The sequence below is a fragment of the Pempheris klunzingeri genome, chromosome 14 (assembly GCF_042242105.1).
Source record: "Pempheris klunzingeri isolate RE-2024b chromosome 14, fPemKlu1.hap1, whole genome shotgun sequence".
Classification (NCBI taxonomy): domain Eukaryota; kingdom Metazoa; phylum Chordata; class Actinopteri; order Acropomatiformes; family Pempheridae; genus Pempheris; species Pempheris klunzingeri.
Window position 1 is genome coordinate 17,866,742 of NC_092025.1, and position 27,770 is coordinate 17,894,511.

Genomic DNA, 27,770 nt, shown 5'->3' on the forward strand with positions numbered 1-27,770 from the left:
TTATTGACTTGCTTTTTTGCCACCTTATACAAAAAAGATTGTAACAGTGTAATAACTTAAACACTATATAAATAAAGACATCATGGACATGATTTGGAGGAAATGTTTTTTTCGGTCAGATATGAAGGAGAATAAAACACTTTGGGTGCAAATGATAAAGATTTCAAGTCTCAAAATAAAGCTGGTAGCAATGAAGTACAATAAAGCCAATTAGTGTCTGTTATGTCTCGTCGTATCTGTGAAGTTTGTCTAGTTCACTCGTGTCTAGTCTTGTCTCTCACTTCCTGTCTTATTGTGAAAACTAACTCTCCTCTCGTTTCAGGCCGTTTGACTTCCTTTGTGATTGTCTGCCCCGCCCTGATTGTTTCCACCTGTTTCCCATTACCTCATGTATAAATAGTCTGCGTCTCCCTTTGTCCTGTGCCAGATCGTCTTGTCCTGTCCAAGCGTCCAGGTTCCCATTGTATTCATGCTAAGCCATTGTAGCCACGTTAAGTAATTGTAAGTATTGTTTGTCATTGTTATATTAAAAGAATGTTCAACTGTCTGGAAGTTTCTAGTGTCTCAAAGATTAATGTAACTTGGACTGTTTTTGCAAGCATTATTCCCTACAAATACTTTTTTTTTTTCATTTCAAATAACCAACAGAAAGATGTTCAGCTTTACTTTGTATGCAATGTATGGAAATCAAAATTGTGTCTCCTTCAGAAATGCGTAAATTGAAATAAACCAGCTCTGATACCATTTGATATGGCTTTCATAACACCTCCTGTATGTTTTGGTGTTGTATTAGCTAAATAAAGGTGTGGCTGTATCACCACAAATGTGAAAACTCAATAGTTACCTGAAAGTATTTTTTGGCATCAATGGTGATTCTGGCAGATCTGGTGAAGGGCTCACACATTTGGATCTACCAGTATATAAAATTGACCATAAAATGGGTGTACATTGGCAAAGCAAGATTGCACTGATTCAGCTGATTCACTGAATCAGATTCAATTCTCATTTGTAAATTCTATTTACAGTACATGCTTTTATTAAATTTTTAACTCAATTCATATTTTTCATTAACTGAGGGTGGTGTGGGGATGCATGACAGATAACCGAGTTCTGCATCTTCAGATCAAAAAATAGAAAAGAAAAGAAAATTATCCTGCCAGATCCCACAAATCAGTGTCATAATTTCTAAAACAATTCTTAATCATGTGGACAAATTGAGGGAGAGAACACATATGTAGCCAAAGTGTCGTACAATGTGCCTGGGAGTTGCGTCATTGCCAGATTTAAGGCACTACTGAGGCGGTGTCTGTGAATGTTTTTGCATGTTCTCTAGTGAATGTGGATCTAACTTCAATCCACTTCTGTCAGGCCACAGGGTCTCCTGAACTCTTGTCCTCTCTCATGAATCCACTTGTTTGACACTGAAAAAACAAAACAGAAAAACCACGAGGACCATAAATAGCTTAGCCAGTTAGGGAGAACCTGTGTACATAGAATAAAGAAAAATTGTGAGCACTCTCTGCCAAAATGTTCCATGTCAACATGTTGTAAAAGCATCCCCCGGGACAGGTTTTAGTGTGTTCCTAATTTCACCTAAAATATGAAGATCTTGAATCTCTTTGCATTGTTATTTTTAAATCACCTCAGAGCAGCAGGAGTTGATCCACTCATGTTAAAAACAATGTGATATGATGGCTGGTTGCAACTGCACCCAGTAATTAGCCCCATTCTTATGATAAAGCTGCAGAGTTTGGCAGCTTTCCTTGTTCTTTGTATTACATTTTTGACACATATTTTAGGAAAGCCTTCTCTTGCCACGTTAATCTGATGATTAGTACTCCTGAAAACAGAAAAAAAATGCTTTCACATTTATTTAAATGAAACTCCATGTAATGATCTTTAAATGTAGAAGTGCATATTCAGTGCCGCGATTTCTCCAATAGACAAGAAGTCTGTGCTTTAACATGTATTTTGTTTCTGCACCTGATGATTACACATCTCAACACTGAGCGTCAGAAATAGTTTCATTACTGATGTGGTGGTAGAATCTCAGGGGCTGATTTCTCAAAACCTTCATGCATAAATACAAAACTACTGATGGCTAGACACCACTAAGAGTACACTATGGGTATTTTGTGAATTAGTTGAAATGACCTATTAATGCCTCTTTTGGTGATACCTAGAGAAAAGTGATCCTCTTCTGTAATTATTTTTGAATACTAAACATACAAATCTTGTATTTGCTGTAATATTTTGGCTGTTGTACAATGGCACAATTTGTATTTCTAGAAAATAAATCAATACATTTCACATTGTTGTTTTAGGAACTGTAAGCTTGTATGAGTATGTTTAAGTTAAAAATTTGAATCAGCCTCCTTACAAGTCATATTATTGACGTTACATTGTGAAATTTGTATTTTTCCCCAAACGCTGCTGCAGTTAACTTGAGGCCACAGGAAGTTTTGTGCACATGTAAATTAACGAACAGAAGCATAATATTAGAGCATGTGCTTCCCACTTTTGGTACAAATGTTGAGTGAATGTGTTGCACCTTAGCAATAGCCCAGACTGAACTGTTTTACCCACAGGCAGCACTGTTTACTAAACTTGCCTCCTTCTGTTGGACTGTGTCGTAACTAAGGCACTATTCATCTCTAAGATCACTCACATTCCCACCCAGTCTTTCCCTTCTTTTCTAGCTGGCAATATTCCTTTGTTGAAGATGAGGAAAGAAGACACACAACATCACAACATCTTGCCTAAGCTGGGAAGAATGATAATGATTGCAAGAAGACCAAAAGTTTGCATGCCGTAAATGTCCGTTATATCTGTAACATGCTGAAATTATAGATAAAGAAACCGCACAAGACGTTTCCGAGATTAACGTGGGTGGATGTGTATGCTCAACACCAATCAAATCTGTCTGGCAACACAAGAATCCAGACATCAGGGCTGAAAGGATCGCTGACCCACTTATTATCCTGCTAGAGCTGGTTTTATCAAATGCCTGTAGAGCCCATTGATGTGATTTGCATTAAAATGTGGCCATTTATCAGCCATGTATCAGTGTATTTTTAATACTAATATAAAGATTAAGTGATTAAAATGAGTGTGAAAACAATTCTTTCTTTTTTGCTTTCAGGGAGTCGAACTCATAGTTGATTTTTATTACATTCATTAATTAATTCATTAATGAGAACTAAAACACTTAAGGATATTCATCAGCTGAAGACAAGTAGCACTAAGACGCCATGCTGCCATGGCTTCTATTTAGAGGAACAAATAGAGTAACACCTTATTTTTCACTGACTTTCTATGTACTCAGTTTTTAATGGCAATTTGCTTTGAATCATTAATTTACATCACAGCATTTCTTAAAGTGATATATCATCACAACATAACAAAATCAGACTTTGAGTTGAGTCATATTGCCAATTTCATTATGTTTATCTTCTTACCAAATAACACATTTTATTAGCTCACTGTCAGGAGGTAGCCGCTTTCTTTTCTTTTTTAGTCATTTTCACATTCATTCAATAGAGCAGTGAAGAGGAGACTCACCCCATTTACTTCCTACTAAGACAGGACAGGCTGCATGCCTGGTCCTATAGTCTCCCTCTCCGCTCTTGAACAGATTATACCAGAACACGGCCGTTCCCTGTGGAGAAATGGAACAAGTGCAAAAACGATGGTGAAATTCAATGTGCACATGAGAGATCAAAGATCTGGAGCACAAATGGCTTCAAACTGAGTGGTTTATTGCAGCAATATATTGAGGACCACAGGATCTTCGAGTTGCTATCAAGCTATCGCTGGTGGAATCTGTGGGCTGTGGGTCTATATCGCCACTGCTCTGTTCACTAGCTAATAAAAAAAATTACATATAACATATATAGCCAAATCAACCTGTAAAAACTAGGCTAAAAACAAAATACCGCACACAATGAGATCTTCATTCATTCTGCCAAGAGACTTGCAAAATAACTTAAGAAGTCTCAGTACATCCATCACTGAACTGACACAAACACTGTTCGGATTACATTTGTGTCCCATAAGGGACATTAGCAGTGTAAAGTAAACACATTCATGATGGCGCTAAAATGGTGTGTGTCACAGTATTTCCTCACACGAATCCACTCACATGCGCACAGAGGAACACAGTCCCTGCTGTTCTCACCTTTCTGGGCCAGATTGCTGCTCCAAAGTCAGGGAAGACTGTGGCACCTCCTGCCTCAACATCTGTCATCTGAGAAAAGACAACAAACTGGTTGGGGCCTTTTTCTGTGACTTCCATAAATAATACACTTTGGTATTCAACAATCCTCAAAGGATGCATTTTTCTGTGTGTGTTAAGGACTAAAGAAAGCACACCTCTGTTCTAGTATTCAAAACAACATGTAACATGTCAAAATACAAAACACATGTTGCTATGAAGATTTGCACTCCATACGGTATCTTGCTTTAAAGTGACGTGTAATAATGATAATAATATCCTTTTTGAGAATACCTGTTCACATCCATGCTATGCCATGTAACGGACAAATTCAATGTTAAAAGCTTTTACGTCATTTCATTACAAAAATCCTACAATTTATTGCTCGATGAGTGGCACACAATAAAAAACAAGCTTCTATGAAGGTCTTGCTGGAAATGGGGTGCACAAAATGACAGATGACACATCTTCACACAACAATGGAGCATAAGAAAGATGCTACAGTACACTACAGTGAGGGAAGACAAGAAAGACGAGAAAAACCCACCCACTAGTTGTTCCAAACACAACTTCATCACATTGCTTGATTAGAAAATTAACTTACATCATAGTACGTGGTGATGATCAGTTGTGTCCCATAGAACATCTATTAGTTAATGGATCTGAGGTGATCATCTGTTATCTAAAATATACATTGTGCTGACACTTTGTGAGGTGTTTTCCTTCAACTATATGCTTAGGTGGTATACAAAGTAATCTATGGACTGTTCTTGAACTGTTTCTATTCCAATTTAACTTTTTTTCCTAATGTGTTCTGTAATGTTCTGACGCATTCATCTAACTGCTTTATCTTATTTCGGTAGTATTTGCTGTGACCCGGCCGTAACTCCCCAGATTTCATTGTTTTGCATTGTTTTATCCTCACCATCCCTAATGATCAACTTAAACATTTATGATAGAGATTGATAATATACTAAATCACATCAACATCGAGTATCAGTGATAGTGATCTTCGATCGATCATGGGTTTTGTGGGGAAAATAATAAGTGCATGTCTAACTCAAGAATAAACTTGTACTTCATAAAATTTTATTTTGTATAATCCAGTGTTAGCAAGGGTAAAATAAAGAGTGGCTTCTACACCACGTGTTAATGGGGAATGGCCAACAAAACTCTCCACAATATGCACCGGAAGTGATTGACAGAAAAACTTTATCTTTAGATACTTTGTCTACAAAGTTTCTCAGTCATCAAGGTGATGAGATATTTATTCAGCAGAACCTGTAGAAATATTACTACCTCTTTCCCCATTACATCAAATGAATTCTGTAATGCCACTATAGGCCAATTAATGGCCCTATATGAAAGTCAATCAATCCAAGTCCAAGATTGAACCAGAGCTTATGCATTATGCCCAATAAGATGAAACAAAAGACGAATGGAGTGCAGGGTTCAGCAGGCTACCGCGACCAGCCTTCAATCAACGGCGGCTGGATGCACGTACTTACGTAGTTCAAAAAAGTTGCCACACGATTTCCAGTGCCTAATCTTTTGAAAGCATCAGGCTCATCTTTCTACAAAGATAAAATTCAGAAATCAAAATACATGATGGAAACGCTGCTCACTCGCGCACACATGTACTTACGTAGTTTAGGAAGGTAGCAAGTCTATTTCCATGGACTTTGAGGGTGCTGTCAAAAGGGCGCTGCAACAGATGTTTACAATGTTTAACCCATTACTGAAAAGACCCACACTAGGAGCCTGCCACTAAGGGCACTAACTACACTCACATCAAATAAAAGCTACTCTGCTTTCTGTCATAAAAACATTACTGAATCACAACTGAATTACATTTTTCATCTTGGTTAAAATTAATGATAGTCTTAAAAGCACATAATGTACATTAGAATATAAAGATAACATGTAGCATGTAATAATTTCTCATACAGGTGTGAAGTCACATCCATACAAAACAAATGTCTTTAACCACTCATCTTTTCGTACATTCTTAACCTCAACTGAGTGACATAACAACAGGAGGCAATGGCCCTTACATCTATACAGCTATAGATTATGCCATACATTGACTGGCTGCCAGATGTAACACACACAGAGGGAAAATAGTTCATAGCTATAGCTACAAGTCAGGGGTATTTAAGGATACTTTAGGAAGAGGAGTGTGTGAATGGTTGGTATGAAACAAAGTTAAGACATGATAGGGTTGTTCGAAGGAAGGCTCATCTTCTTTCTTTTATCAAGAAAGAAGATGAGCAAATGAGGATGAGTCCAACAGCGTTCACTAGGAGAACAAGTAGTTATGAAAGTGACCAAAGTGCTTTAGTTAGAGAGAGAAAAGTTCTGGAGTGATCACAGGTAAACCAGTTGATGAGTATCAGATAAAGGATGGGGGGCTCCTCAGAAGCAAGGGAGTTCTGGGAAAAGGGCCAGACCTGGAATTCATAGTAACTCAAGTATGGACAAAGTATGGTAATATCAACATTGCACACGTTTACAATCCCTGCTGGAAATACTGGAAAAGTTATTTGCTGGAGAACATAGCACATTATGAAGTGGCTGTTATGAAGGGACTGGAATGGTGATCAATTTGTAAAGTTCAATCGAACTTTCTTAAGTTTCTAAGTATTAGCAGGAAACTGGTCTTGACAGTAGGGACTGACTACTCTCTTACTATGTTTATAAAAACATGATAATTAGACAGATGGTTTTTCAACAGAGTGTATTGACAGAAATTTAAGGGGACTGGTGTATGGGGGCTTCACCCCCCCCCCCCCCCCCCGTCACTTCTGTGCAAACTCTGGCTCCAAATGATGTCAACAGCGCAATATGGCAGCGCTCGTATCTGGGATATTACATTTAATAAACAGTGGGAGGAAGTGTCTGATTAGACCTGACTTCATGCAACTCAACTTATGTCACTTAGACTTTCTCACACACACACACTTTCACCCACAAAGTGAACTCACCCTTGAGAAGTCGTAATGTGGCTCATACTGTCCTCCAACTCCATAGTTAGCAACCTAGTCAGATTGACAAAGGAAATGTATGTAAAATTAATATATTAATAATAACTGGCAAACTATAATGCATGTACATGTTGTGTGGACTCAGGAATGCTAAATCAAGCTAAAATCACTTTCATTATTATTAGTCTGAATATTACAACTTTTGATATATATAGAAAAAGAGAGGAATGGATATTGATTAATAATTTAGTAATTAGTAATTCATGTAATTGTAGTATGTATTACATTACCTGTAGTAACTCTGCAGTGCCTACTGTAAGGCCTGTGATGTCTTCTATTCTCTGATTGACTCTTGCAATGACTGGGTCATCCTCTCCTTCCAACCATGCACTTAAAAAAAACAAAAATGTGCACACACACATACACAAACTTACACTTTAAACACTGAACTTATTTAATTTTTTTTTTTTACTTTGACTTCCTCTGCTGCATGAACATGGAACGCCATAAAAAGTAGTGCGCCGTTTCTTAGAAATAATGTTTTGAGCCTTTTAATTCAACCATTTTTGCCAAAGACACAGTTGATGTTAAAAAAAAAGTCTTTGAGTGTTTAGTGCTTAGTGTTCGGGGAGGACACTGGGGATTGGACCTTCTAGTTTCTGTCATTCCTCACCTGCTCTTCATCAGCAAACAGTTTTAGTATTTAAGGCAGACAGTCTTGTTACAGCTAGTGGCAAGATTGTCTATTTTGTTTTGGGGCTTTAGTGGTTCATTCCAATTCCTATTAACTTGCCAGAAACTTGATCACCTTTTGCTGACTTGTTAATGTCCTTACTGTCAGTTCTCCAACCTGGACCTGCAGTCCATTTAGCTCGTCATTGCAACAAATTGCAATTTTATCAGAGGCCTGTGTTTTGTATGAGGCTCAGCATTTTCACTTCTTACAATTTTTAACAAAAAAACAAAAATGGTTCTTTCTTTAAAAAGGACTAAATATGTTAAAGCACACCCAAAAAAGGACACATTTACTGCTCAAAGAACAAAAATTTCACTGAAGTGGGTATCCTTGTAGCAAGGGCTACGATCACCTGAAATGTTGCTGGTAATAAAGAGTGAAGAAATAACTGAGCTAAAAGGCCAAAGCTCGAGAATCCCTCAAAATAACTACAAGAGTAATGCAGTACATGGTTGGAGTACCTTGGTTTACACTGCAAATGGCATTAATAATACATAGTGCATGGGTAGAGCTCATCATTATCAGTTTTTACTAACAACTGAAATCTACAATAAAGTACCAAAAGGAGCCTTTTTGAATCAGTTACCTTTTTGATACTCTGTAGTTGGCTGTGGTGAGGACGCCTGTTTTGGGGTCACGGACGGTAGCTCTGGCAAGCTTAAAAAACAAAAACAACCCACAGAGAAAATAAAATAAGTGTTTGTCATTATTAATATTACATATCACTGTTAATACACTCTAGGTTTAACTAAGATATGCCACAAAAGTCTTTTCATTCTCTCCAACACATTTATCGTGCTGAAGAGTTCACAAGAATCTATGTATTCATTATTTTATTTGCAGATTCAGAGAATTCTCTAAGAGAACTGCTTTTAATACGTTCAGAACATAATCATGACTGGTCTATACTTTATATTTTGAATGTGTCTTTAGTACAGAGAAAGTGCACTTTATCAGCACCAGTGCCTGATATGGTATATTAAAGTGATATAAAGTTCATTGACAAAGGATTGTTTTGCTCTATACTGGTCTTTCTTAGTTCCTGATTAACTAAATAGTTTGTTGTTTGAAGAGTGATGATGTTCTAGTTCTGAGCCCTGAGCTGTATGTACATGTAAGTGATAAACACAGTAGATATTCACAAGTGCAAGTTGTTAGAGGAATACCCCATATATATTTTGCACACACACACATAGCGACTGATGTATAAAGGTTTACTGTTTGCCCTCAATTTCACTTTATTTATCCGCTTCTTGTTTACATTTTGTACCTATTTTGTTAGGCACTATTTCTCTGCATTTTCACTTACACACTTTACACTTTGTACTTTGTATACTTATTTTGATTTTTATTTAATTCCTTTCTGTAATTGTGTATATGCTTCAACTTTTGTATTGTACTCTGGCAAAATAATTTCCTTCGGGATCAATGAAGCTGATCTTATCTTATGTTATCTTAGAGGCCAGCCTGCAACTGCAGTGGTGCAGGAAGAATTTGAGGTAAGATGCACAGGCTTGTCTTTGTTCAGAGTAAACATGTGTGGTTAAAAATAAATTGACCCTTTTTAAACCCAATCAGCCACCTTGTACTGCGCTTCTTCTTTTAGTGTGGACAGATATGAGAAACATCTCCAGCAATCATCTGTTAATTTTCCTAGTCTCACATACACATAAAACCTAAAATGTAGCAGCAAAGGTGAAAGATGTTTGTTGAAAAGAGAAACGAAAGCGCTACCTTGTGACTGAAAGGTCACAGCCAATTGTTGTAGGTCGGCTACATCATCATAATAATAATAATAATAATAATACAGATGCATTTTTTTCATGTCTTGTGTTATGTCTTATGTTTATTATTCTCATCATCATCATCTCACCCTGGGTCTAGCCAGCTCCTTAATCTTCTCAATCTCCTCGTGTGACAGGACATCCAGGTAGCGTACGATGTGGGGGCTGTTCCACTCATCCTCCTCTTTCATGGGCTTCAGCAGAAGACGGGGGTTCCTCTTACCATCGTGGTAGCGACAGAACAAGCGGCTACGCTTCGCTTCATTCTGGTAAAATATAGAAGATACACAGAAAATAACAAACCCTTTGTCTCATTTGTACACAATGTTTCATTTGAATCCAAGCAGTATTAAGAGCAGAATGAAGAATGTCTTTCATATTACGAGAGCTTTGAGTTTGAGTAACTCGATTTGGATTTTGTTTTGACTGCCCTCTGCGGCCTTTTGGCCAAAACTTAGCCTTGACACAGCATTTAATCAAACTAAACGCATGTACAATAAAACAAAAGTATTTTAGCTGCCCAACTGCTACAGGTTTTCACATTACATCCTGCCTAATTCTCAACACGCCTTTATATTTCTCTTAACATCTCACCAGTTGGAGCCCTTCTCCTCTGCAGAGGGCCTCGTAGACCTCTCTCTCTGGGAGATGGTCTTTAGGTCTGCTGTATGTCCCCAGCTGGATGGGCTCCTCAGAGGCAGGCTGGTAGGCCTGGTTCATCTCATTGAGCTGCTTGAACAGTAGCCGCTCAAAATACCGGAGGTTTCCTCCTGCCCTCTGGTGGCTTGGATCTGTCAGTACAAGAAAATGTATATTGATGGTGGCTAAAATAACAGCTGACAGGTGGAATAACCTATGGGGTGGAGGAGATGCTGTATGAATGTTTGTACATTTGTTGCAAACAATAATTTTTTGAGACGAGGCAAATTAGTTTTTAGCACAAATAAATTTAAAAAAAAGTTAAAAGTCATTATGTTAACCAACACTTTTAATGCAGGACTTTGGCTTGTACTAGAGTATTTTATAATAATAATAATAATAATTGTACTTTAGTTAGTGTTTGAGGTGATAACGGAGGAGAGAGCACACCCCCTTGTGGAGTTTTGAGGAATCCTCATTGAGCGAGGCAATCTGCCTCCTTGTAGAAGCAAAGCCGCCTTTTATACCACTATTAGATGAACATTAACAACAAAGTGTATACCAAGTAGTGACTTGGTTAAGGATCTTTCAGGAAGAAAATGAGCAGTTAAACATTTTGCTGGAGCTAATTTATACTTCTTACTAGGGAGTCAAATTGCTGAGATGTACACAAATGAGTATGTATGCCCTTTAAAATAGTGCTGTAGTACACTGACTTAGTAACACAAATTCAGCCGTGGCAGATGCCTGCTATGTCAACAGTTTCCTACTAATGTAGACCTACTAGAGAAAACCATCAAGAACTGTGACTGATGAATTTAACTGACACTATATATATATACATATACACATATACACACACACACACACACACATATATATATATAAAAAAAATTTATGTGAGTGATGAGACAGTAACACAATCTTTCATCATGTCATCTTATTTGCAATGTCTAGCCTAGTTGTTTCCCATGTACATGTGCCTATTCTGTGACTCTGTATGTTCTTTCTTACTAACTTTTTGACTGTTACTTCAGCATCTCTTTTTGATTAATGCAAAATGAATTTCTTCCATAGCACTTGATGGCGCAAAGTAGGACTACATCTGCTAAATCTGCTCTACCTTAATTAATAGCATTTGACAGCTTCACAAGCATACCGCAGCGCTAGAAAGACATGGGCTGCAGCTTCCAACACAGCCCTTAGTGCAGAGACTAAAATAAGAGTTACAAACCACGGGCCTTTAGTTTGGATGGACTCCACCCTGCTGCTCTGGCAAGCAAGAAGCACTACTGCAGTGAGAGCTATAGAGATGTGTGACACAGCAAGTAGACAAACCCACCAGTTACCCCACAGCAGAGGACTGTGTTTATATTGGTCAGCTAAATGGCGCCTGTACGTGTTCTGGGAGGCAACTGAAAAATTCAACACTTATCCTGAAAGACATGAACCCATTCACCCATCCTGTCTGGCTGCAGGAAAGACATGCAGTATGATCAAACTGACTGAGATAAATGAATGGGATGGTATGTGAGATGTGTATTAGTGTGCACACAGATTTGAGCTTTTAACTTTTGTCCATACACTTACGCATGCTGCACCTTACCAATAGCCACAAGCCGGCGAGTTAGTTCAATGGCTCGAGGCAAGTCTCCCATCTGGTAAACAGAGTAGCTGAGGTAGTCCAAAATGTCTGCTTTGGAAACCACAGCTTCCTCCCCGGCATCCAGCTGCTTCAAGGCCTGCTGCATCCACAGCACAGCATGGTAATAGTCTGCATCATTATAAGCCGTCTTTCCCATGTCATAGCAGTCGTCCACTGTCAGCAGAGCACTGGAGTGCATACCTGGAACAGGATTCATTAAGTTCAAAAACTAACCATCATGTTTTCTTTTCAAGACATACTGACCCCAATTTATTATGACCATTATCTGCAGTGGAGCACAACTGATGCTACAGTATTTAAGAGCTTAAATATTGTGCCATAAGATTGTATCAGTTTTTTTTCCATGAGCACATAATCTAAAACATAACATTTGATGAAGATCCCCTTAGTTTAGTTTAAGTAATGCAGTATGGCTATTATCCTGTTTCTTAATAGCCAATATACAGCATATGAAAGGTGATAATATCAGTAGATATATTCGTGTGGTGGATCTTTCATTTCGGCAGAAACACCCACCACTTGATTCCAGTCTCTCAAATGTCATTTTTGTATTAACCCTTTTAAACTCTCTGCCGGTGCCTACATCTTCATACCTTCATAGCCCTAAAAACTATAAAGCCTACACTAAAAGGTTACATAAAGTCGAGAAGCCATAATAATTGACAAAAGTATTGAAATTCTGTCAGGAATTTTCATCAAATTTTACTGAACACACAAAATATACTCATCCAACAATTCTGAATGTAGAAACATGACCAAGCATTTCTTAACACTCCATCAGTGATTTGAATGAGTGCTAATGCATTTCGATTATCTTTGTTTTTATTTGTTTCATCTTCAATAAAGATTGGTATTTTTTACTTACTCTCACCTACATACAAACTAATAAATGTATCAATTTCCATTCAGATATCTTGAGGTGGGAGGTGAAGGAACCCCTTTAAAGATAGCTATGCCAGTCTTTCCTTTGCCAACATTTAGCCTAGCTTTGGTGCATTATTTACCTCCCTTCCCAACAAGTTGGCATGACATGGTACCAAAGGATGCCGTAGGTCATCTAGTTTCATATGATACCAGTATATTCACTCTAGGTTTGAAACTCAGGCCACTACAGACTGTGAAAGATTGCACGTAAAATAATGTAATGATAATGTAATTCTTGGTTTTCAGCTGCAAAAAAGAATGAATGTTCAGTGTACAGATATTATCCATCAATTACAGTTTTATTTGAGATCAATTTATGTACTGATCTATGCATTGGAATATGCAAATAACAGCCTCCCTCAAAGGTTGGGTTTTTTTCTTGTTTGTAAACATCTGATCTGTCGCTCTAGGTTATTCATTATATGTTGGTTTCAAATTGTTTGTTGGTGAGCAGGTGGAGACATGCAGACTCTGTCACCCAAGATTAGTGATTCCTAGCTCAGCATGAAAGGCAGAGTCAACTGGCAGATACACAAATATACATTTATATATATATAAATAATACATATATTTTTGCTTTATTAACTGAACTCCGACACGTACCAGTTTGATTTTAAAGGATTATGTGAACAATTGGAGGATTTCTGACTATGATAACTCCTGGTAGTAGTATAAAACAAGGCCATGATGCAGACAGTAGCGCGTGCTGCTAGGTCTAGGTCCTGAGATCTGTGAAGTCGTATAAAATCGTACTACGCTGAAGGGCTGTGTTAACAAATAAAGCTGAACTTGATGCCTGAAGGAGTGAGGACTAGGTCAACATGACCTAATTTCACAAAAATGTACTCTGTCCGGAGGTCCAAAACTTAAATTGCTTTTCTGAAGGAGAGCAGTATAAACACATACGCACAAGTAAAAAAAAAAAAAAATCAGAATGTGTGGGTTTGTTTAGTTGGCCTTCCTCTCTATATGTACACACTACCTCTCTTAATATATTCATGCTCTCTCAAATGATCACTGTGCACTTCTTGGTTACCTGGCAGCTTTCCTCTGGAAAAAGCCTCAGAATCCAGTTGATACGTGTCCTGAAGGCGCATCAACGCCTTGGCTGCACCCGTCTCATCCTCTTCATCTGGGAAGTACTGTCTGTGTGTGGACATGTTGGAAATAAACCCTGGAGAAAAAGTAAGCAAACATTAGGTTGGGAAGGTTAGGATGTTTATGAGAATGAAAAAAACAAATTGAGACCCACCAAATTAAACCAAGGATGACACCTAGCGTGTTAAAAGATAACTCTTAAGATTGCTGTTGAAAAACTGAGTTATCCTTCAGTGTTCAACCATGTAATAATAGCAATCTGATACTAAAACAATTTACAGAAACAGAACAGTAAATTCTTGGAGATAAATACGGAATAACTTGAATTTTCATATTTTTTAAATCGTCAGCTTTGAAATGAAACGAAATTGATTTGATTCAATGCGCCGCTGTTGAACTTTCTGTTAAGCACTCAAGGCCATGTCTAAACACAGTGTAGTCACAAAAGGGGTCTTGGGAGGTGTGATTTGAAAACAAACATGATGGGAGAGCATGCACACCACCATATTATAAATGATTTGAGTCAATGTTCCTCTTACAAAGTGAAAAAAATTTAAATATATTAAAACAATAAAACCACAAATGATCCCCTTGCTTTGACTGAGCTTTTGTCTTAAAGTTCTCCTCTTTCCTTTCCTCATCTCTCTCACCTTGTGTCAGTGTGTGTTTACAGTAGTCAATTGGTAATGAAAACAGAGGTAAACATTAGCTATTGCCATAATCTTTGATGTACTGAGGCTTGGAAGCCTTATAAGAACCTCTGTTGTGAGAGACCAGTATTTTCCTTTTCATGTTGCCAATGCCAATTAATCAAATTTAGTTCAGTCCCCTGTGTGTGGTTAATGCTGACTACCCACAAGTGCTATTTTTTGGAGACATGCTATCATGTTTCACCACCTGTTGCTCACCACCTACACTCCATCAACACCTGCTGCTCAGTAAAGTCTGAGAAAATAAAAGAGAAACTCCTGAGGGCAGATGGGACATTTGCTTCTCTCCGTCATATTCAGCAAAGGCACCTTTAAATAAATTAGCCTATACTTGATATAATGTACAAAAAGGTCCAAATTCCAACTTTCCTCCAACATCCAGTCTGTCCACATCCCCTCGCTCTCTCTCTCTCTCTGACTCATGGCCACGTATACAGACTCACTCGTATGACAGATTTTATCTGTCTCACACACATACAAACACACACACACACACAGAACATGGCCAAAATATGAGATGAGAAACAGCTGTAGCTAAAACATGGCAGCCTCTGTTATCTTGCTGATCACTGGTGGAGTATTTGAGCAGAGCCGCTCAGCAGAAATTTCCACTGTGCAGTCAAAGCTGTAATCATGGAGCTTGCATCCGCTCTGGGTGTTATATATTTGCCACTTGCCATTCGTTCTCTGCTCATGCAGAGAGAAAAAGTGGTGAATGTTTATATTATACAATGTAAAGAGATGTTTAGACAGGGAACAAATGTATACATGTCAACAGAAAGGCAAGAATCAGGACGGATGCAGATTTGGCCAAGGCTGCATGAACTAGTGCTGAACTGTTGAATGTGTTTCAACTTGAGCAAAATTTACAGTCGTTTCCAGATGTATCACAAATGTATGCAAAGAGAAAGGAGAAAAAGGAACTATTCTGGATGAAAATAAAAGAGGTTTCTCTGTACGCCATGGTCTGGGGTGTTGCACAAAGGCAGACACAGTTCACGTACATTGTCGGTGCGCGTTATTACAGCAAATATCTGTATACTCTCAGTCAGCCAGTCAAGGCTAATAGCTGCATGCGGCCAAAAACCAGAGGCTCACTGACTAAATTAAAGCAATACCAAAAATTGATTCCTGCCCTATCTCAATCCAGATAGCTCATAAGATGAAGTGTTATTATACAGATCAAAGACAGAACATCAACGCTCCAAGCAGAGCGAAATCACACCATTCTTATCCAACTCTACTCCTTCCCCCCTTCATTCATCAATTCTCTCTTTTCTTCCTTTCCCTTCCTTACCATCAGAGGGGTTCTGCAGCACCAGGCTTTCCAGTTCAGACCACTCGGTGTTGAGTCTCTTCATCAGTTTGTAGGCATTAACTGGGTGGGCCAGGTAGCCCTCTGGGTCAGAGGTGGACACTCTGGTCAGATCATCAAGTTTGTTGGCCCAGCTGAGAGACAGACAGACAGACAGTGTTGTTACTACTGCAACAGCTCCTGTTATGCAGATAGATCCATTATATGGGCATCGCATTCATTTGACATATTACTTCACAATGACTTGACCTGCAAAAGTAAAAGAAAATGTTGCTCTCTTTTTCAGTCAAATGGAAAAGAGACTGTGCTACACTATGTAAACCACACACTGTGCAAATAAAGAAAAAAATGTTATATGGCAGGATAATAGGCAGGGTAATAGTAGACCGAAACACTGAGCAGGGCCTGGTTAAAGGACCGTTAACATTAACAAGTCTCTATGTTGGCACAACAGTTTGTTAGTGAAAGAAAACAGATATTATTAATATGTATTGTATGCATCAGTGCTACTGAGATGATTTTGACACCAGACTATTACCATTGTTTGTTTTACAACAGAACACAAATGAAACAAAATGTGGATAGCAGTGAAGAGCTGGTTTCAAACTGCCAACATATGCCCCAGCCTGTTGATACCAAAGGCCATTTATATACATTTTCCTGTTTTCAATCTTTTTCATAACATAATGGATATTTCTCTTTGGCTTCCACACAGTTATTTAAATTAAACCATCTGAGAAGTTTAGAGGGGGAAGTGTCTCTTTGGGGGAACCGCTAACGATTCATGGACATCTGAAACTTGACAAAAAGCCCCATGTAGACACGAAAAAAGGGGTTGTTATTGGCTGTTATTAGGTCACAGGGTTTGAATGTACCTTTTGACAGCAGCAAGCTTGGACTCCTCTGCTTTTATGTAATCCCTCAGAGACTGGACCAACTCTTTTTCTGTGTAGATCAGGTCTGTCATTTGGCCTGCAGAGAGAGACAGATACTTCAGATGAGTGAGAGGTGTCCCTGAAAATAAAATTAGCATCACCACTCTCACAAAAAGATGTGTCACCTTTTAATTTCCATTAAAAAAGTGTCAAAAAAGCTACAGCATTCCTATATTCCTGCTTACAAACAGGTCATGTGCACGTTTAGTATTTCAAGGGTAAATCTGTTGTTTTCTAATTTAAATGATATTTCATTTTCTATTTTCTAATATGTTCTAACATTTAATCAAAAAACATCCTGTAATGTGAAAGAGTTGCTAGTACTGCCAACTTTTACAACTTTTACCTCTGTTGTGCTTTGATTTAAAGGCCTCTTAAATGTATTTCTGGTGACACTGGTTGCCACAGACACTGAGGTAAAAATAAATCCTCAGCCACAAATTGCGAGGCTTTGATTGCATAGAATTACTCAGAAAGGGAAGTCATCCATGAGCATTTGAGGGGACTACTGGGGCGTAGCATGCATCATAAACAATTCCATGGAAACGGTGATCTGTGATTTATTCAGATTGGCTGCCAGGGAAGGGAAATAATGAAACATTTGTTTCTTGCGTGCAACCAGTATAACTAAACAGCCAAGTGCAGTAGATCAGCGTGATCTAAATGACTGTAGTGTCTCATGAGAGGCAGCCTGCTGAGTGATGTGATGCCTACTGTATATCAAAAGCAGCTTGTGTACATCAGTGATCCTCTTCTCACTTATTAGACAAAGGAAGGTAAGTGAACACAGTGATCTATCTCAGGTTACTTAGGGTGCCTCAAAATAAACTAGGACTTTACTGGCCTCCTAGCCACTTCCTCTATCTAAAAGCTTTTTTATGGTAAAGTAAAGACAGGCATTTCTCAAAACTCACTTCTCTTCTACATGTGGCAACCTGCTGATTCAGGGCTAATTCCACAGGGTGTAACAAAACACACTTCGGCTTCCTTATTATGGATAATTAACAGCCTATTTAAACCATGTAGAGTTCTTGACCTCTAGTGGTGCTATGGAGCAGCTTTTTTAAGAGTGGTTCTCAGTTTTGTTAATGTGCAAAGGCATGAGGCCGGACATGCACATGGATAGCATGATATATAGTCCTGTCAGTGGTTTAACATTATTACACTCTGACCTAGAGATGGTGGTAACGCACCTAGACACACGGCAATGTGCCTACAAAGGCAGAGAAGACTGCAAGCAAGTAGACATGGCTTTGGATATGTTTTGAGGTAGGAAATGCATTCAACACGTTTGGACGTCAAAAATAAGTCCTGGTGTGTCCTTGAAGTAATACAAGGGTTAGGGTTAGAGCCACATTACCATGCTGATAGATTTTTTGTAGTATTGTGGCTGAAGATACAAGGTTTGGATTATGAGCAGTAAACCATTAGTAGGTGGGCCTGGATTAAGTCAGAAATAAATCATTAGATTATTTCCCAAAATAGCATTGACCTCTATGCTGTGAAGTGTATTCAGACTCAATGTGAAGAAAAAAATGTAAATGTAAAAAATATATCTTAGTCTAATCGGTGTTCTCTGTCAATGGATCATAAATAAATCCAACCACACAGTGACAATTTGTAGTTTGTGGCCTCAAAGTGACATTTAATGTGTAAAGAAAGAATGTATCAAAGGGGATTTTTTGTGGCTAACTGACTTCAGAAACTCTCACAGTGGACCAAGTGAAAGCTGGAAGCAGATTAATGGTAAATTTGAATCTAACAATAGTAACAAGAGGGAAAAAACCTACTTATGGAAGTGAAGATCTCTGCCTGCGTTGTCCAGCAGCAGCAGCAGCTGAGCACAGCCCAAAAGATGTACGACAGGAACTTTCCCATTCTGTCTCATTCAATAACCTGCAAGGACAAACATGATAATGTCAGTGTTACACAATCAGAAGTAATTTTCATGTTGCAAAATACTCCTTTTTAGAGAAACATCCTGAAGTTCTTCATAATTATTTAATAAATTGTGCCAGACAAAAACATGGGGAGTTTTGTACAATTTGTACTCTTGTTCTCAAACACCATTCAACACAAACTGTGGAAAAGTCCAGCTGTTCCACTATTTCATGTTGTCTCCATCCATCATTAGCACTGTGCTTTGTTTTCATATTGGCTACTAAAAACTGGCACACAGTATTTCAGTCACAAATTGTTCTTCTTATTCTTAAACCACGCATATCAATCGACTTGCAGTTTGTATTACCCAGATTCAGCCGTTTATGCTGATGATGCTGTGTCTCTGCATTGAATTAGACGATGGCTTAACAATATTCATAGTTTCCAGTACGTTTCCTACAAATGAGTCACTAATCCCTGGTGGGAGGCATGCTGTCATAATAGCCTCCATTATTTTGCCATTAAAACAGAATAAGGAAGGACAATGTGGAAAAAGAACAGGGTTTTTTTGTTTTCACATGCAAACAAGGTCAAAATAAGTTAATTTTCCTTTTCGACTCAGTTCAACATTAATTCCACGAAGATACTCAAGCAACCCACTTTTAAAATGGTAACCCGAAATCAATCTTTCAAATGCTGAACAGAAACTTAAGACTTATTTGGCTAGAGCTGTTTTGATAATTGATCAATTCTTTAAACCTGCAATAACAGCATTCCCAACCTCAACCACAATTATGAGGCAACGTTAACATTAATTTGGAATCGTGTTTCTGGCCACCTGACATGTAAATCCAATATTCACTCTCTTTTATGTTCACAAGCTGTTTTTCTGCTGTTTCACTTCAAACACTGACTATTGAAAAAGATTAGTAAAAAATATAAGTATTGGGGCAGTGAGATTGAACCAAAACACCAAGAAAAATCGGAAAAGTCTGGTTTTGGTTCATCTCTAAGATCAACCCTTGTCACATTGTTTTCACACTGTCATGTGGTGCATTATCTATATTTTTATTCTAAATAATTTTTCAAGCAAAAATTACAAAAATATATTGTTTTGTTCTAATATTACATGTTTTATTGTAGATTTCAACCTCTCCAATTTTCAGCTTCTTTCTGTTGCACATGACTGAACTGAATACCTTTGGGTTATGTTCCGTTAGTCAGACAAAACATGACATTTGAAGACCTGACTTCTGACTGGAGGACATTTACCATTTTATGACATTTGAAAGACTAAACAATGTCAGATTAATTGATAATGAAAATAATTGTTGAAGCCCAAGAACTGACATAATAAAGTAAAAAATACCAAACAAATATATACTAAACATCAGGTTAGATTGTTTTAATTAGGCAGGCAGTTTATGTTCTGTATAAAGCCACATTTCTTTCCCTAATAATGGTCCTATTAGATAAACGGTGTTATCTAGGGCAAAGTAACATTAGCTGTGTGCACTTGCTGCTACTGTAGAGCCAGCAACAGAGCCAAAGTTAAAAAAGCAGGACTAAACAGTGATGTATCACCTGCCAGAGACTCTCTGTTCTTTCAAGCACTGAGAGCAACTTTGTTTGGGATTTGCTTTGAAAAAAGAAAAAGACCCTCCTCCACTTTCTCCTCTTGGATTCCATCTAATTCTGCTTAACCACATCACTCAGTGCTGAATGTTTGCTGTTGCCTGTGTAAAACATGCACATACATCCACACTTCAAATGTCAGCACATCTAAGCACACACACACACACACACACACACACACACACACACACACACACACACACACACACACACACACACACACACACACACACACACACACACACACACACACACACACACACACACACACACACACACACACACACACACACACACACACACACACTTCTGTCTGCCACCACCATCTCATCAAGGGTTTAGCAATACAGATCTTCTGAAGCAGAAAATTGGCACCTCAATTGTTAGTGTAGTAAAACTTTGTGAGGAATCTGCTTTAGGTTAAAATCATTTCACTTACATGACGCCTGCGGACAAAATACAGGCAGACTTTCTCTTGTTGCCAAAATAAGTCTTGACAAATTTAATTAAGTATTACACAGCCCTGAGGCCAAAGAGACATTATGACACCAACATCATGCTCGAGAGGAAGTAAGGCATCAATACCTAAAAGAACATATTTCTAGGACAAAATGTCGCACTTCAAGGGAAAAGACAGCATCCGTCTGCCACTGTATAATAAGTCTTCAGTGGATCCTTTGTAAAGTCCTATGTAAAACAAAAAGGAATTTGGCTTATTTGTGACAAACTGATCCTTTTAATGAGGCAAACATCCAGACAGCCCCGCCATATGGTACTAGTCAACAGTAGGTGTTGGTGAAGGGCTGTCAAATGGCTTAAAAACGTACAGCAAGTGACTGTGAATTTAACTTTCCCATATGTTTCAGCCCTGCATACCCTATAAGAAATCTGGGACAAACTCAACATAAATTGATCAATCCTGAGCTAAATGTTTTAATAACAGTCTGATGAGTATTATGAAGAAGAAGAAAAAAAACAACAAAAAAAGGTCAGATGCATTTTGATCAACAACCTTGCTGTTAAGGACATGAAGTTTACAGCACTCTCACTTTTCTCACTCGCTTTTCTTTAAACCCAGTTTTAGCATTTACAATTATAGTCATTTTGCTGGAATGTACCACAGTGGCTGTACTGTAGGTATATAAGTCAGTGTTTGTTTATCAAATATTTCAGAATCAAGATTCACAGAGCAGCACATATTTAGTCTTGCGTTTTGGCTTAGAAGTTAAAGTATTTTATCAGTTTTCTCAACACAGACAAGTCGTTCTGTCTTCTCCATGATGTAGGAGAGCTGCAGAGCTGTCCAAACTTGTTGAGAGTATCCAGCTGGTGGGGAGCGATAGGACAAACACACTTAAAAACTCCACACGTAGTTACTAAAGAACACTACATTTAAAATAAAATCGAGCCACCTTGGAGATATTTAATGGTTTTGAGCATCATTTGAATAATTGTATCGGGGATGCCTTCTTTTATATACAAAACTACACTTAAAAAAATCCCTGCAAATTTAACAGAAGAAACCACAGCCACAAAATGGAACGAGCTCCTTAACCATGCACACTGAATAATTTTCCACCACCTAACATGATTATTGAAAAGACAAAACACATATTGGTAATGCATTCGTGATTCTTGTGGTCAGTCCATTGGTGGACATGGACGATGAAGGCAGACCACATCAGTGCCAAAGCATTGCCTAAATTATCTGTGTTGCAAAAACATTTCAATATTTAGGGCTTCCTATACAATAAATACAAAATTAGCATTAAGATTAGCATGTGTTTGTGAACTATTTGAAGTCTTTACTTTTGAACAAGTGACACATTTGACTTTACACTGTAAAGTTAGTTACAGATTTCATCATGTAAAACAGTGATATCACTCTTACAAGTAGCGCGTTTGTTTGTTGGATGGTTTACTTTAAGGAGTGAAAACCTTTACCACCTTTTGTCCTAAACTAAAAATGAAAGGACCAAATCCCTCTCCTTGTTATTTACAACCTGTGTGATGACCCCAAACACAGTCCTGTCTGCTGGTGCAAGCTGAAACACTCAGGTCACATTCCTGGAAGGAGGCCTGTTACATTTACCACCCCACGCTCCCAAGTCCTGACCCTTGCCACGCATTTCTGGCAAATGTATGGAATAGCACTGAGAGGAGGACAGGATATGATATGAAAGGTCATTAGAAGACAGGACCAGACAGCCGTATCTTGAAGATACACCTGTACAGTGTAGGAGGCTGCAACTAATGACTATTTTCATTATTGATTCATGTGTCAATTATTTTCTTGATTGTTTCAAGTTGTTTTGTCTATAAAATGTCAAAAAAAAGTGGTGAAAAATGGCAATCAGCGTTTCCCAAAACCATAGATGACATCCTCAAATGTGTTGCTTTGTCCACAACCCAAAAAGATATTCAGTTTACTGTCACAGGAGTTAAGACACCAAAAAATATCTAAATTTACTTGGAGACGATAAGAGTAAAATTTCTTTAAAAATAGGCTTCTGATTTATCAATTATGAAAATATTCAGTGTTGGTGTAATTGTTGCAGCTCTACAGTGCAACAAGACCGGTGTTCCAAGCTATAAAGGCAACAAGAAACAAAATTAGACAAAATGGAGGTCAGCAAAAAATATTAAAATTTGAGATAACACAGCCATGCTGGACCAACACCAGTAGGGGCTCCGAGCGATTAAAGGTTGATCCAGTGATATGCAAAATAATTCTGCTCTGATTTGCTATGCTTGCTTGCTCTTTGACAGTGACTCTAACCGCTTTTGTTGTTCTTTCATTGGTTTACAAGTGAGTACAAGTGTTAAGCTCTGCTGTAGCAAAAGTTTTGACTGCAGTGAATGACGACAAAAACCACAGGGACTCAGCTACAGCCAACAACTGGATTCAAGTTTCTCCACACTTTTGGTCTTTTACATGGGGGTGTGGCTCTATGAGAGAGATAAGAAACCCAACAGGCAGAGCAGTCAGGATCCAAGGTCTGCAGTGGGGTCGGGGTTTCTTAGGAGAGACCACTTCCTCAGAAAGTAACATTTTCAACATCTGTAGTTGTATTGTACTTCTTTCCTGCTAGTCCTCACTTGATGACAAATTTACAGAGGAAAACCTGGCTGGTCTGAGCAACAGCTGTCTTAGGCCAACTGGAGAAGTTATTAAAATACTTTTGCAGTTGTGTGGGAGAGCAGATTGAAATCACACATAAAATATATTTCTGAAAACTAATCAACAATAAATCTGATCTTTCTCATTATTTTTTCCCCTGAACAAAAACATTTCGTAAGAAATGTTCACAAGAGCAAAAGCAAAAAGTACAAGGGTGGACGAGAGTAGGAGAGGATCATCAACACAACTGAGGCAATAGTTTAATAACCTTTAAAAAGTCAGAAATAATTTAGGAAAGGTGTTCTACAGAATAGGTTTATTGGGCAAAGAAAGTGGGATAGCTAAATGAAGAAGATTAAGATAAAGAGGAGGCTGAGACACATGAGAAAGCTAAAAAATGAGGAAAGATTTAACTGTAACCTGGCTATTGAGGGGGCTACAAGTCTCAATGCAAAATTCAACAGAATCCACCGACTAGTATTTTAAACAAACATGATTTTTACTGTACACCTGGCACCCAGAGCAAAATATAGAATTATTTTAACTCGCAGAGCCAACGAAGCCAGACCTTCAAACTGATCCCTAAAACATTGTGCATGGTGGCTTTTCTTGCTTGCAGAGGGATCAAGGCAGGTCACATTTTATCTACATTACATTTTGGCAGCAAAGACCAAATTCCAGTATTGTGATAAGACTTGTGAGGAGTAAGATCGCAGCAATCTGTATTTCTAGTCCTCTTACGATAGACGAGATGCTTGCTAACTTCTTCCACGCTGTGAAGCCTGTAAGTGGTGCACTAACATAAACAACCAATGGTTGATGCTAAACAGGTATGTTTCTGACTCCCCATCCCCCAACCCACGCACACACACACACACACACACATGTGTAGAGTGATATATGTATGTTACATAATGCATTGCATACGGTATAAGCACATGCACACAGTATTCACAGGCTGTGAACATGCTCAGACAATCCTTACCTGTCAGACAGTTGAGATCAACACTAGCAAAGAAAACTATTTCAGATTCAAACTTGAAACCTGTAATTGACGTTGCTCTGGTGCATGTCGGTAGAATAAGAAGTTAGACTATTTTCAACGCCTGTAAAAAAAAATCTGTTACAGGTACTGTGATATTCAAATTCTTTGGCTTTGCTGACAGGATAAAGAAATTTACATTCTTTTTTTTTTTTTTTTTTAAATCAGACGTGTCCTGAATGGTTGGTTTCTCCACCTGATGTTTCTGCAGAGTCAAACTAAGAGCACAAAAAAAAAACTGCTTTGACTTTCACTTCCACAAAACATCGCTTGAGGGGTGAGAAATGTCATTTCTCATTTAGGAGCAATTTTGCAACTTAATACAGTCGGGCAACAGAAATACTACTTATATTGACATTTCAGTCTCTCGATACTCTGAGGCAACAGAAGTGAGCATTTCCAACTGGCTTTAGTTGACCCTGTAAACTAGACAACATATAGCTCTTGTTCCTTTTGAGTTCAATGTACGTACTGTATTTTGCTTTGTCCACAATGCATTACACGACATTCGTCAGCTGAACGAATGTCATGTAATGTTTTGTAGACAACATCAGGGAGGACAGTGTAGAAAATCTCTTGACTATATGGCAAAGGGTTAAACAGTTTTCCAAATTCAAATTCAACATTTCTGCTGACCATGTGTGGCTGACATTAGGGCAAATTTGTTGCAGATGCAATGAGAGTTGGAAAAAAAAAAAAACTTCTGCAGCCACGTGGCAACTAAATATAGACTAGATCCATTTTACTGTGAAGACAACCACTGCTAAATGTTCTCCCCTGGCCCCAAATGTGACTAAAGTTCTAACATGGCAGCTAGGCTGTGGCAGCACCGTTAAACGGTTATCAAATTGCTGTGTCGCAAAGAGGTTTATCTCTGCCTGGTAGAAGAGCTCATGCATTATAGCACAGGGTCACTTGTTTATATGGTGTGACTAACGTTAAACCATCTACTGACACAAAGTTGCATGCATTAGTTTACGTAAGTAGGCCTCCGTATGGACACACACATGATCCACTTCCAAAAGCCTTTTCTGGTATGTAAACACCAGCAACTCATATATAATGTTTAATAAAGAGAAAATCTGAATGTTGCAATAAATATAAATCACCCAGGCATTCAGACAGACATTGTTTCAAGACATTAATGATAAATAAACAACCAGACTTGGACACTGGCTGCAACTTATACAGGAAAAAGAGGATAGACATAGAAATGGGGAGATCACATAAAGCACTTCTGTATTTCAGCTGCATCTAGCAAAACATCATCCTCCTCAGAGAACAGGTCACCTGCCTTACAGCCACATTACTGCTGACAGATTAATGACATCCCTCCATTTGTTGCCTTCCATTTACTCACAATCTAATGGCTGCCACATCCAATTATTGCCATTGTACTGCATATAAATCACTGCGGGGCATCGCTCACTTAGCGTGCTCACAACCCTTTATGTTGGGACTATGTGCACAGTGACATTTGGTGGCCGTTTGCCAAAGGTGGATAAAGCAAATATCTTTTTTTTTGGAGCTCATTAATCAATGAATTAACCTTTTGAACCCACAGTTTTTGTCAATTTCCAAACAAAAATACCCAACCTTCACTGGCTCCAACTTCTCCAGAGTGAGGATTTGCTGCTTTTCTTTGTCTTATGTGACAAGAAGGCCTATAATTTAAGATTTGCACTGGCCGACAAACAAACAAACAAACAAACCTAATCCAGGTTTGTTTGTTTTTTTTACTGTTTTCTGACACTTTATAGAGCAAACAATTGATCAAGACAATAACTGACAAACAAACCATTAATGGAAATAATCATGAGCTGCAGCACTAGTAGGTTCCCCTAAATAGGACCATTCACCTCATGTGTATATTAATATGTATAACAAATAGTTTTGCTTATACTGCACTGGTTTTGAGACGACCACCTCCAAGATTTCACATTTCCTTTATGGAGCACCCTGCTGTGGTAACTACACTTCATGTAAATATAACAGCAGCATCTCTTTTTCCATTACTCTGAGACCTCACTCCTGCACCTTTTTTTTTTATTGGGCCTATTTCTTTTGTAGACGGCAGTTGCTGTAATGAAAGAATTGCCTGGCTTTTAGTGAACCGTAGCTGTAGTTAAAATAGAGTGTGAGCAGCACTAATACCACAAAGTGTGAGGCAGAGGAGTCTGTTCCTCCTCATCATCATCACCACCACCACCACCATCATCTCCAGCTGGACACGAGCTCTCCTGGTGACGTCACAATTGTTTCTAGAAACTCCCAACACTTGAGCTCCCAGGGTCCGTGAACGTCCTGCAGCCTGTGGTGGAGGCTATTTACTGCGCCAACATTTTAAAATAAATAAATAAATAAATAAAAAAACCGTGCTAGTGCCCGTTTCAAGGTATGTGCGCAACAAACGGTATCACGTAGAAAACACCGCCTGGTGTGCTTTTGCCACAAAGTTTCAAAACTTTCTCCCCATTTCGCTGGGAGACACTGACACCGAGACACACTTACACTACAATGTAACCAACATGTCGGAAATAAACACAGACCTCACAGACTAACGAGCCGTCGCTCCTTTATCTTGGCACCAAAACGTCAGGAGTATCTGGTAACGCTGCTCCCTTCCTAAAAGAACCTGTTGGACCCAGTTGTTGACAACCATCCCAGCATGTTCGGCGGGCACGCGAGCCCGACGATTCAGCCCCCTTCCGCGGATGAAAATGAGGGTTTTGTGGATAACTGCGTGCAGTGTTTCATGTCATCTTACCTCTACGCTCTTGCGTCTGAAAGAGTAACGTCACGCTTCGGTATGTGGACGCAGTCTCTGCTGGCACCCCTGGGGTTGTGAGCAGGACAAGAGGGGCTTTGGTCGCTGCCACGTACAGAACCACCCGCAGGACTGACCGTAATGCTTCGAAAAGAGGCGCACGAACTTTAAAATATCGCGTCATACCGTGTTGCCTCGTAAACTCCTGCTTCACAGGGACGCTGCTGTTTGGGGCGGCAGATTTGCTTGTAATTAAACAAAATGATGCGTCCACGTGTTGTGCTGTGTTGTATTTTGAATCAGGAATTAAGAATAAAGAC

General features: G+C 38.6%; 1 protein-coding gene across 3 annotated transcripts; it reads right to left on the reverse strand.

Moving 5' to 3' along the window:
• On the reverse strand, nt 1–27,531 carry LOC139213229 (prolyl 4-hydroxylase subunit alpha-2-like). Of its 3 annotated transcripts, XM_070843880.1 has the most exons (16): nt 27,451–27,531; nt 18,795–18,900; nt 16,945–17,041; nt 16,052–16,203; nt 13,983–14,120; nt 11,963–12,202; nt 10,312–10,508; nt 9,807–9,983; nt 8,520–8,590; nt 7,488–7,587; nt 7,198–7,251; nt 5,859–5,918; nt 5,722–5,787; nt 4,178–4,246; nt 3,562–3,658; nt 1–1,421 (listed from the first exon to the last, which is right to left on the reverse strand). In XM_070843880.1, the coding sequence occupies exons 2-16, from the start codon at nt 18,880–18,882 to the stop codon at nt 1,351–1,353; spliced, it is 1,677 nt and encodes a 558-aa protein (XP_070699981.1). In that variant the 5' UTR covers nt 18,883–18,900; nt 27,451–27,531; the 3' UTR covers nt 1–1,350. The 3 variants fall into 3 exon arrangements, with proteins under 3 accessions (XP_070699981.1, XP_070699982.1, XP_070699983.1); XM_070843881.1 differs by lacking the exon at nt 5,859–5,918; XM_070843882.1 differs by lacking the exon at nt 5,722–5,787.
• Between the last annotated feature and the right edge of the window lie 239 nt (nt 27,532–27,770).

Bases quoted from the DNA above. Each gene is read 5' to 3' on its own strand.
- LOC139213229 (XM_070843880.1), bottom strand. From the start codon at position 18,882: ATGGGAAAGTTCCTGTCGTACATCTTTTGGGCTGTGCTCAGCTGCTGC. The intron at 17,042-18,794 runs GTAGGTTTTTTC...CTCTCTCTGCAG, and splicing joins AGAGATCTTCACTTCCATAA to GCCAAATGACAGACCTGATC. The intron at 5,919-7,197 runs GTGAGTTCACTT...CATCTGTTGCAG, and splicing joins CACATTACGACTTCTCAAGG to CGCCCTTTTGACAGCACCCT.